General features: G+C 33.5%; 1 protein-coding gene across 2 annotated transcripts in view; it reads left to right on the top strand.

Moving 5' to 3' along the window:
• The window catches only part of LOC113822068 (pleckstrin homology domain-containing family J member 1), a 16,406-nt gene that overhangs the window by 464 nt on the left and 3,442 nt on the right, over window positions 1-12,500 (top strand). Inside the window, exons 1-8 of one of the 2 annotated variants that reach the window (XM_070126902.1) lie at window positions 1-135; window positions 3,083-3,228; window positions 3,822-3,907; window positions 4,220-4,306; window positions 4,686-4,768; window positions 6,018-6,081; window positions 7,408-7,721; window positions 7,969-12,500. The exon at window positions 1-135 is cut by the window's left edge and continues 77 nt beyond it; the exon at window positions 7,969-12,500 is cut by the window's right edge and continues 3,442 nt beyond it. In XM_070126902.1, coding sequence (XP_069983003.1) covers window positions 3,126-3,228; window positions 3,822-3,907; window positions 4,220-4,306; window positions 4,686-4,768; window positions 6,018-6,081; window positions 7,408-7,721; window positions 7,969-8,080 — 849 coding nt within the window. In that variant the 5' untranslated portion in view covers window positions 1-135; window positions 3,083-3,125 and the 3' untranslated portion in view covers window positions 8,081-12,500. The remainder of the gene's footprint in view (window positions 136-3,082; window positions 3,229-3,821; window positions 3,908-4,219; window positions 4,307-4,685; window positions 4,769-6,017; window positions 6,082-7,407; window positions 7,722-7,968) is intronic. The other variant, XM_070126901.1, reaches the window with a different exon arrangement.

Raw genomic sequence — 12,500 nt, 5'->3', positions numbered from 1 at the left:
TCGACTGTGACTAAGAACCAGATTAACAGACAACCTTTAGAGGCACACCCTTCTTTGCTCGTGGTTGAGGTTATTGTAACTATTACCTGCATCGGCTTATACTGGTTTTAACCTGTCTTTACTTAGCTTTCCAAGGTGAGAATTGGGATGAAGTGATGCTTATACTTATACTCTTTATTGAAGAGTGACTGAATTTGTAGTAGTTTTTTTTTTCTACAGATTTTGTGTTGAGATTTGGATGTGTTCGCGGTAAATTTACAGTGGATAACAATCAGGGTTTTGGTAGAAATAAGTGTATTAGAATGATTACCTTGACGTAAACTGACACTTCTCATCTATGGCATAAGGTGTGCAGATCGAAAATAAAGTGCAATTCGAAAATAAAGGAGATACTTGACAGGAGAGAAAATCAACCCATCTTTTTCTAAGTCGCTCGCCTTATTTACAACAGGAATCTTTATGATACTACTATGCGATTTTTCAAGCTGTTCATATATTACTATGCACTTGAGAAGACAATTACTATCAATTTCAATGTCTGATATTACTAATTCATGCATTTTATGCATTCCGTTAATTTTAGTTAACTTTTTTGTACATGTTTTATGCTCATTCTTTACAAAAACCTAATGTGCATTTGCGCTTTCCACAGGGACTTTCAAGACCTCACAACCGCCATTCTTTATGACAATCAGGACTTCCCAGACAATATTTATATCATCAGATTTATTCTCGTGTGATGAAAACGAATCTGATGATCATTTGCTTTTTAGTCTTGGCAGCTTAGATTGTTGAATAAAGTTTGTGACTTGAAATTAGGTTGCCTTATTGGTCAGGATGTATTAGGTGGTGTGAATTCCCGTAGAATTTACAGAGAGATGGGTTGGACTCCTGTAGAGTTTTTTGAAAGTTGGTGCGTCAGTCTGTATACTTTCAGAGATGGCGGACGTGTTTCATTAGCCAATTTTAAGTGTTTTTTTACTGTTTTTTTAAATTTCTGTTATCAATGCTTCATATTTCAGTTTGTGTTGCCCTATAATTTCCCTGATAGACTTCATGCCCTCGCCTACTATCGGGACTTAACACATCAAGATTGTTGGCTGTGATTGCTATGGAAATGATAATTTGATTCGTTTTTGTCACAAGAGAATAAATCTGATGATATAAAGATAGTCTGGGAAGTCTCGATTGTCATAAAAAAAATGAGCTAAAGGACGGATAAAAACATGAATCATGTTCTTGTTGTTTAAGCTGATAGGTGTATTGGTGAGAGGAATCCCTTTGATACTAAGTCATTGTGATCAGTTTGGTGGAGCAATTTAAAAAAAGTTAATGAATTTTCTTGAATGTTCCAGCAATTATTATGGTCAAACTATGATAGATTGATGTGTGCTACATTTTAAAGAAGATCGTGCATTCGTAATCATAGTGGTTGTAATTAACATAGTGAAAGTGATAGAAATGAGTCATTCATATATTGTGCTTATAACAAACATTTAGACCCTGCCATGACCAAGATTTTTACTCTACAGTTTCAAGTGTTACGCTGACTGCTTAACTCATTTTTGTAATACATTAAATAGTTCTTTAAATTATTATTTTGTAATTATCAATACCTACCTACTCTTCTGTGTTTATTTGAGTTTCATGTTCTTTTGATAGTGTTAGACTATATAGATATTTGTAGGCACCGGTTAATCTTTATAGTATGGACGCACTAAGCTTGGGAAAACTGAAGATGATACTCTTTAAGAGGACAAAAAAATTATAGTTGTTGGTACAAGAAATAATTTACAGACATGAGTGGTAACCCCATAAATAAATGAAAAAGAATGTGGAAAGTGCCACCTGCAGCCCAAGTCCACTTGGTGTCCTGAGTTTTAGCTCTATCTTTTCATGCATACTGAGATGGAGACAGCGTTTCCTGAGGGGGTGTTGGGAGCAGATCACCACAACAGCCCTCGTCTCTGGCATGCTCAGTCCCAGTAGTTTAGATTGTTAAATGAAGTTGATGACGAGTTGGGAACTTAGTCTCTGGGAACTGTGGCCGTATTGTAAAGAATTACCTTTAACACCTATTTTTGTAAAAAAATTACAGTAATCCTTTGGTCATGCACATTTCCATGGATGTATTGTAAGATGATTTTGAGGATAATATGTATTGTTAAGGTGTATTGTACAAATACTACAGACATCCATGGGCACTACCCATGGCCAGGGAGTATGTGATTATATCATATTGTATAAAAACTATACGAGTCTAGGAGGCTTATGGTTGTGTGTTTTCGTGTAGTTTTTACTGAAGGATGGGTTATGAAAGTTGGCACTTCAGTGTGTAGATGTTCAGTTATGGCAGGCATGTCCTTACAGTTTTACAAGCTAAACTTATGTTGTTGTTGTTATTGTTGTTTTGTTTTTTTAGCTTTACATTTTTTTCTGCATTAATTTGGAAGCATTATAAATTGCCACACATGTATAATTCTCACAGAATATTATATTTTTACCTGAAATGTATGTGTGGTGGTCATAGGAAGAAGTACCATTATTATGAAATACTTTTTATGACAGAATATTCCCATAAGTCATATTTTTCAGTTGGTTTGATGCACAGTAGTTTAGTATACTTGAAAAGGTGTCAAATGGACTGTAAGCTGAAAATTATTCAGTGAAGCTACAGAGTAATATTCATTTGGTCTTCTATTGTAACTGCATTATGACCATTAAGTATGAAATGCTTATGAAGGCTTTGGTTAATGTTAAGAATGGTTGTATGTCCCAGATGATAATGATAATGGTGCTGATGGATTCCCTTCTACTATTCCTATGTCCAGTAATTATGGCACAAGTCCTCTATACCCCACAATTTGACCCCAATAGTGTAGGAGGGTGTGAAGGCTATCAGGCAATTTGTGGGTGAAATAGGAATGAAAACAAGGTGTACAAACTATTTATGTGAGGAAGTAAGTAAATAACCCAATTATTGATTAGATATACAGGTGAATACATGTAAGAACTGACAGCTCAGCAACTACAATCAAGATATATGATTATGGTCATTTATAGAGTGAATTATTCCTTACAGGGCGCCACTGGGGTAAGCAGCAGGGTCCAGAGTCTTCCAAAGAATGAGGTTTAACGAGGAAGAGCTAGCAGAGTTCGCTCTCAACCCTGGCGATCACGAGGGAAGGCTCACTCACAAGGCTCCTCCTCGGACGTTATATGACACAGGTTGGTTGATGTTTTTGGTTGAAAGGTCTTGTTGTTGCATGTAGAATTTAAAGATCCTTTTGATATTTTCATTTTATAAAGGCCTTTTTATTATGTTTGTTATGTAAAGATCTTCTCTTTGTGTATATGATTGTGTATATGTGTGTGTGTATGTTGTACTTTTTTCCCATTACATCAAATTTAAATGTCTTTTCCTTATATCTACGTATTCATTTATTTGTTTGTTAATGTACTTACCTTTTTATGTTTGAGGCCATACTTACAGTTGCTTTTCATTGTATTTATGATTTAAATGGTTAAATTTTAGATGCTTTGAAAGTGTGTCTGGGGTAGACACATTTCTTGTTTTATCCTCTTCTCTCACTTGTGGATTAATGAACAGTAGTATAAATGGTAGATTGAATCTGTATTTATGACTTTATGTTTGATTTAGTCTATCAAAAAATGGATTTCAGAGCTTGTGGTATTGGTAAGTGAGATAAAAGGAAAATTAGGATAAATCGTAAACTTGGTACTTATCTTAAACTTGCTATTGTTTATTCTGAATTATCATATCTTTGTTCTAGATGTATCTCTGCCTTCTGTCCTTTCAGCATATAAGGAACGATGGTTCAAGTTGAAATCCAACTTCCTCTTCTATTATCGACTTAATGAGTTTGGAGGAGTTGGAAAAAATGAGGTGAGTTTACAAAATGAGAGATTTTGGTATCTTTAAATCTGGTATACCTTTGAGGTACTGACTCGTATATTAAGTATATTGAATGGAAGATTTAGGGTTTTAACTTGATGCTCTTGAGCCTTTTAAAATAAGTCTTTTTAAGGTCCTCTTTCATGGAGGAAATTAATCTTATAGTAATTTCTCCATTCAATTTTTTTTTCTTTTCATCACTTATAGATAACACAAGATCTAATGTGAGAATGCGTTATGTTTTTTTATGTTTATTTTTATCATTAATGTTGTTATTATTTTATTTTTAACCATCTCCTTCAGCCCAGTGGTGTGTTTGTGCTGGAAAACATCGAGGTACAGAGAGAGGAGGAAGCTAATCTACCCTTTGGATTTGCGATCAGGTGGAAGGTGAGTGAAGCAGTTTTGAGTCTGCGGGCGAATATCAGTGTGCTTGATCTTTTTCTGTGTTCTGTTTGCGGTGTTATATGTTTAGAGTTATCTTGTGGAGAGGAATATATTGTTTTTTTTAGAAATTGGTGCATGCGATGCTGTTATTCAGTGCTTTGCTGTATCTTGTAAAAGGGGAATGAAACCATAAGAAAAATATGATATATTTATGTCACAGATTGGTTCACATATCTGATATATATTTACCCCTTGACAAACCTTCACTATATCATCATTTTTTATTTACTTGCTTACTTATTTGCTTATATTTATTTTCTTTTGTATATACATTTTCTTGTGAGAAGTTAACACAATATATTAATGCATTGCTCTTTTGTAGGATGATCCGGACAGAAAGCAGTTGTTCTTTGCACACTCGGAGGCCAGTGTTCAGTCCTGGATCGGTAAAATTTTGCATGCAAGGTGAGTATTATGGCCCTTCAATGTAGCAGAGTGCTTGTTTGTATATAGGCTAGTGATATTGTACCAGTACTTTTCTGTACTAAATGTGCATGCTAGATTGACAAGCACCAAGCTGTAACTACACATTTTCGAGTATATAACATACATATAGGATTATAGATATTCAGTTTTTGTCTTATAGCCCATTGATATTAAAGCCATGACCTCATTTTGTATGTAGGTGATTGATTCCGTTTAACTTGGTAATGGAAATGGATTTTGATGGGTTATTTCTTATTAACCCATTGCTGCTGAGAAAATGTAATGTTCACTTTGAATTCTTTTGTGAAATATCTCTGCACATGGATGGCTATACAAGTGCTCAGCCACCGAGTCAATTAGTAGACCTCATGACTGTATATTGTTTTACCTTTCCTTGTTTTTTGTGAAAAATGTTTTTTTTTTTGTTTTATTATTGCTGTTAATTATGTTATTATGATTATAGATATTATAAGCTTTATAATGACTGTAACTTTACTAATAGCAATATGAGATTTTTAAAGAGAATGTTTTGGAAAATCAAGGAAAAGGGTAAACAGGTGGGATAGGCATTACTAGTAAAAGACTCCTATGTGACTAAGCACTTGTGGAACCTTATATGTGTAGCAACTATTAATAAACTAAACTCTAAGGGGGCAGAGCCTGGCTGCAGTGGGTTAATGTAATTGGAGGTGTTTTCAGAATACTGTAAATAATTGTGCTCCAAATATTTGTTTCATGCAAGTATCCATGAAGTGCACTTTTACATCTCTATCTATCTATCTATCTGTCTATTTACCTATCTGGATATATATTATGCCTTGGTGGGAGATAAACATATACAAACATGCACCTTTTTATCACTCTCTTTATATTTTGTACAGTGTTTTAGCTACCAAGATTTTTTTAAACAGTTTGTGCATAATAGTGGGTGTATTGCCAGTGGTGCTTTGCAGTGATTGGGCAGTCAGAAGTTTATCCTAAATGAGCTTTTGGTACAGGAAAGCTGAAACTTTTGCAATTACAACATTACAGGTCACATATATATTAGATATGTAAATACTTATTCTGTGTTATTAACTTTTGTGTTGTTATATATATATATTTCTTTTCATAAAAGTATTTGCTTTTCATTGCATAACTGTAGACTCGCGTAAGTCTGAATGCAAGAGATGAGGAATGAGCGTTGATGTTGCCTTACCGTTTTTCCAAGCTTTGTTGCACTTTTCAGTTACGATCATTTGCGAGCCCAGCTGATCATGCTAAGGGTACAGATCAGAAGGAAAACAGGCAAAGTAAGTATGTCTGAAGCTTAGAATATTTATTGAGTAAAGAAGTATGAATGGAATCAAAGTTCTGATGTTATATAACCTCTGATTGGGTCTGTATATCAGATTTCACTCACTGTAGGTCTGTCGTCTTTTCTAAGTTAGTATTGATATGCCATTGCTAGTGTTCGTATCTTGAGGTGATTTATGTAATATGTATCATGTAGGTTTGATATTGGCATTAACTTAGAAGTAGTTACTGAGTGTTGCTAGTGTAGTTTGTTTTGTGTGGCACTAAAAGATTCGTAAGAGAAAAATAACCGAAATTTTAAAACTGAAAAATGAAGGGGGAGGGAAAAATATTAAAGTACAATTCTTATTACAAATGTGGTACATTTTTTGGGTATACGAGTTTGTAAACGTTGAATGATATACAAAGTAAAATTTTAAAAGTAAACAGTATGAGCAGAAGTAAAAAGAAATTTTTGAGATATATATCAAAATTAAAGACTAATTATATTTTATTGTGCAGGATAGAATTTGCTAGACAGCTGAAATGGTATTTCACTTATCACATTATAATTGTAAGGGTATTTGCCTGAGAAGGATATACATACATATATTTATATATATATATATATATATATATATATATATATATATATATATGTATGTATATATATATAATATATGTATATATATATTTTATATATATTATATAATATTTATATATATATATATATATATATATATATATATATATATATATATATATATACCTATATATATCTATATCTATCTATATATATATATATACACACACACATTATATATGTATATAAACAGTCACATGTATATTTTTTTTTTTTCTTTTTTTTTTTGTATTATTATTGGTTTTGCAATAATGCAGACTTGTTTCATTGCTTCATACTGGCTGGGACACTAAACATTTTCAAAGCTAAAGAAGTTTAGTAAGGGACAGATATTTTGCACATGGAGCTAGTGAGGCCAAAATATCCTCAGCTTTTCTGCAGTTTAGTATTATGTTGGTGGTTGTATTAGAAGATTTTGGTGGTGGTAAGATTGGTAATAGTTAAAAAAAAATAATAAGAAAGAAAGAAAGAAAATGTATACATATATATATTCATAGTGGGCTTTTCTGTGGTGGTATTAACATGATGGATTGTTTTGTCACAATAAATTCTTCTTACATCATCCATTATAAGAGAGAATAAGTAACAATCAAGCTAAACTTACATGGGCATATATGTTATAATTACTCTTATACCTTCTATCTTATCATCCTTGCCTCTTCTATTTCCTGGTCCTGACGCTTTTGCACGCTTCTTGCAGGATCCCTTGGAGCACTATGGCACCCCTCTACCTCAGCGTGCAGCCATGGCCCTGTTGCCTCTCCAGTCGGTCTCCCTCCAGGATCTTTTCATCTCTCCGTCGTCAGCCTTTAGTGTCTCTTCGGCACCATCTAGTCCCTCCATGAGTCATTATTTAAGGCCTATGGTCCCAGAGAGTTCTTCCAGAAATGATCGCTCGGCCAAGAGTCCAGACTTGAGATTGCGAATCCCCAAGAGTCCGTCTCTGAGAGTGCCTACTAGGAGTGCTCCTGTTCCGCCTCCGAGGAGGGCCAAGAAAGTTGAGCCAGTGAATGGGTAAGGTTTATAGTAGTCCTGTTACATAACCTGTTTTTTTCGCTCCTTTATTTCATTTTTTTCTGTGTAAGGAAGTTAAACAAAAGCTGCTGTTGTGTGTTTTTTGTTTGTTTGTTTGTTTATAATTTGGGATTAGTATTGAGTATAGTATTTGTATTAGCATACAATTCTCTCATTCATAGCTTTTCTTTCATTTTCTTTAACATCTTTATTACTTTAGTTAGACAAGAGTCCTGCCTTATTACAGAATGTACAGTGATCAACCAAACATCCGTGGGATTGGCCGTTCAAGAGCTTCCTTCAAGTGCCACCTAGTTGAGGAATGCCCAAAGGAACCTCCGCCGAGTCTCCTTGACTGAAAATGCAACATGTAGTGTAACACAGTGTGTGACATACATTTAAAGTCAACATTGTCTGATGGCTTCAGCTCTCCACAGCTCGCCCATCCTACCTGTAGTCATCCACCAAATATTTACGGGCATAATGGAATCTCATTAATGCGGTGTAGAAGTACAGGCATGAGTAAGATTTTTATTTAGTAAGGTGATACCATGATCCCTTGTTCCCTCAAGTAGTGTAATCCTATGCTGGAGGTGAAATGCTCTTACACAGAGGGTTTTTTATTGTTCTTTTATTTTTTATTTTAATTTTTTTTTTTTGTATAGGTATTGTTTTGAACCCATTCACAAAGGTAAAATTAGGAATTAGTTTTGGTAAGACTAGGGTGTGTCAGCGTGGGCCACTCCATGCCGAGGCTATTTCTCAGCTCAAGGTTGGGTTCCTGGGGCATCTTCCAAGCTGCCAGGACCAGGGCTCCTGATGTGAGTAGATGTCACCTGTTGCCAGTGAAACTTTGCATTTCATAAAAAGCCAACACCTGCCATGAATGGGTCAATGAAGAAAAAGATGTATATAGAGTATGCAGCTGAAGAAAATTTTTAGATGATAGTATGATAATAACCCCAGTTTTTATAGATGATTTTCTAAAGAAAGGACCTCCAGAGTGTAATAGAAGATAACTTTTTGAAGTACTAATCTTTGTCTAGCGTCCATTTCTGTGATATCTTCTTTACCCCATAAGTCTGAGTAACATTTAGACAAGCTTTAATTTAAATTTGATAGAAGTACCTTGTGATTTTGAGAGAAATAGATGGGATTGGGGATTTGGCCAAGATTTTTATAGCATAGCTTAATATTGAAAATGGACTCGGTGTGAGATAATACTTCATTGGGGATTGAAACTTCAGAAGTTTTAGAATGAATAGAATTTTTTTTTTTATCTTTTTTTGGTTGCTTTCTTATTTCATATCACTTGAGAAGATGGGCATAGAATTTGTACATTATCATAGCTCAGTAACTTTACTTATCACAGCCATTTACATTGGAGTTATATGCATTATTCATTTAGACTTAAGGTTTCCTATTTAGCTTTTTGTATTTTGATTTAGGTTTGAAGATTTTTTTCATGAACTTTGTATGTATATAATCATATCAGATTTATTATCTCATGAACAAAGATTTAAAACTAAAAGATGCACATGCGCATACTGTATACATATGCGTGCATATATGTAAATGCACATGCACAGTGACCACATCACACAAATTTGCACTTGCACATGTAAGCTCATACCACACAAGAATGCAGATGCACATACATATGATCACACATGTACACGCACATGCAATATGCACAAATACATACACACATACACATGCATACACATACACATACATATACACACACACATACATATACACACACACACATACACACATACACATACATATACACACATATGCACACATATACACACACATATACACATACACTTAAACACATATACACACATTCACACATACACATATATACATACATACATACATACATACATACATACATACATACATACATACATACATACTTACATGCATACATGTCAACATAAGAGGTTGGGGCATAGAGCAGGTGAATGAATCGGGTTTTGCTGGGAGGGTTTATTTGGGGGAAGTAAATGTGTGACCCTGGGTGCCGAGGGTGGAGCAGTGATAAGCAAGAATGCCATGTCTCTGTCTGCCCTCATACATACATACATACATAACATACATACATACATACATACATAACATACATACATACATACATATATAACATACATACATACATACATATATATAGGAGAATATGTAATTATAACTTCACATTGCTGAATTCTAAGAGCCTCCCGAAGCAAGACAAAAGAAAAAAAAGAAAAAAAAAAGATAGGCCTCTGTGTCTTGCGGAAACCTCCCTGAGATATTTTTATGTCTTTGTTTGCCAGTAAGAAATAAGAACTAGCAGCATTATGACAATTCTTTACAATGAAAGACTTTGATAGAAAAGGCTTATTTTTAAGGAATTAGTGGAGTATAAGCATCCCTTTTTTTTCTATGTAGGTTACAAATGGACAGAATTTATCCCAGGGAATCATGAGATTGTTCCTTTCGATCCATGAAATGATCTATATTTTGGTAGAGTCGTGTGTAATCTAGATTTATAGCGTAATGATAGTATAAGGCCCGAGAGATGGTTTAGATCCCCCTCCTTTGTATTTTGTAGCGTAATTGCATAGCTTAGTCTGTCTGTAAGGAAATAACAGCTAGATTCTCGCTTCAGAAACTTGCAGTTCAAAGCTGCGCAGATTTTTCGTTAGGAATTTTTTAGTACTACATTGATTATTATTATTATTGATATTGTGTTTAGTTATAGTGATTATTAATGTCTTTGATTATTTTAATGATCATTGATGTTATTATTGTTGCTATTATTATTATTTTTATTATTATTATTACTATTGTTGTTTTTATTATTATTTTTGTTGTTATTATTATTATTGTTATTATCATTATTATTATTGTTATTATTATTATTATTATTATTATTATTATTATTATTATTATTATTATTATTGTTGTTGTTATTATCATTATCAATATTATTGTTATTATTATTATTTATTATTATTATCATTATTATTATTATTATTTTGAAATTACTATCATCATCATCATTTCAGAGTATCTATTTTTCATTCTTTTATTACTTTTTTTCTCATCATCTATATCCCATATTATTCAGCAAGAAGTCTTTATGCAAATGACTTTACAAAATCTATCACAGTGCGCAACACAAAAATGACATGAAAGTGCAATTTAACGAAGATATACAGGTGACGATTATATGATAATAAACCTTTGCGATTTTCCTTTATCAAGAGAGAGCCGTTGTTTTCCTCCTCTGTTCGTTGTAGGTATTCCAGCTTTTGCTGTCGAGTACGAATAAGGCATTTTTGCTTTCTTAGAATTATGACTACTGCAATAATCCTTAGAAATGTCAATGCTGTAGGTTGTTATCTGCTCATTGTATCAAGTAGTGGTTGATCTGAAAGGCCACGCATTATGCAAAAGAACGCCCAATGTGCCATTAGTTAGTCTTGAACGGTTGTAAGTTTAAGAATAAGCATATTTAAGATTCTACTGGAATACCATCATCGTTTTGGTTACAACATTAAGGAATTTTTCTCCAAATATGCCGTTACTGGGTTGTAGTAGCCGATGGTTAACTAATGGGAAGATTTGTTTCATATTCTTATTTCTTTTGATATACAAAGGTTGGAATGCATGGTGTTGTTTCATCAGTACATGCATATAGGATAAGACATACTGTCTTTTATATTTGTACACTTGGTAGAGTGTTATGCTATTTATGCTATCATTGTTCACCTGTGGTGTTTTGAGTGTGGTAATGGTATGTGCCCAGAGAATAACAGTGAAGATGTGAGTAGCCAAGACACCATCTGTAAATGAAAAGTTTGTGCACAAACAATATATTTGTTTTGTGGATACCTGAAATTTACAGCCCTACAGTCAACATTGGCTATGAGTTATTTTGATGACAAGCATACCAAGATTTTTGCCTAGATGTGTTTAAATTATTGAAAGTGATGATTGTCTCATGGTAATATGAACTGTATTTAAAGACATTTGTGTACATAAATATTTGTTATTGTAAGGCCTGACTAAATTGATAGAAGTTAGTCCAGAAATTGTATGAGAAGAAAATGAATTGGCAAGACTGCTGTTAAACAGTACAGGCAAATATCTTGTGGGGAATTAATTTTCTTCCATCCCATGTTCATGTTGAAGACAAGGCAGATACATGGAAGAGTGTGTTTAATCTCCAGATGCTTGGGTTTATACAGTGGGAAATGAGTAGCATATTTATTATTATTGGGAAAATGGTCTGTCTTTACAGAAATGGTATGGATATTCTGGGGATTACCATATGATTATATCTGGTCAACTATACCCCGGTACATACACTCAGCCTACATGTGCAGAAGCCACAGGTTAACTTAAATGATATTCTAATTACAAATGGCAAAACACTCTACCATGTTCATATTTCAGTAGAAAAACCCACAATACAGGTTTACTGAAGGGTGAGATAACAATTTCTAGTAACCCTCTTGGAGTTCCACTAATATTCTCATTATTTAACTGTAAGCTCATTTCAAAAAGAGACTTAGTTACAAGAATTTAAAAAATGTGTATTGTTGTAGGTGAAGATTACATATAAATTTTTTTATTGTGTCTAGGCTGAATTTATATATATATATATAAAAAAATGTGTATGTATATTATAACCTTCGTTGAAATGAATGGACAGAAAGTTGTGTGCATTACTGTTTCAATGAAGTCTTCCATTTAAGTACATATGATAACGAGACATATAGTTTT

The sequence above is a fragment of the Penaeus vannamei genome, chromosome 11, assembly GCF_042767895.1.
Source record: "Penaeus vannamei isolate JL-2024 chromosome 11, ASM4276789v1, whole genome shotgun sequence".
NCBI lineage: Eukaryota > Metazoa > Arthropoda > Malacostraca > Decapoda > Penaeidae > Penaeus > Penaeus vannamei.
Note: the sequence above shows the minus strand (reverse complement) of the source record. Positions and strands in the feature narration are given on the sequence as shown.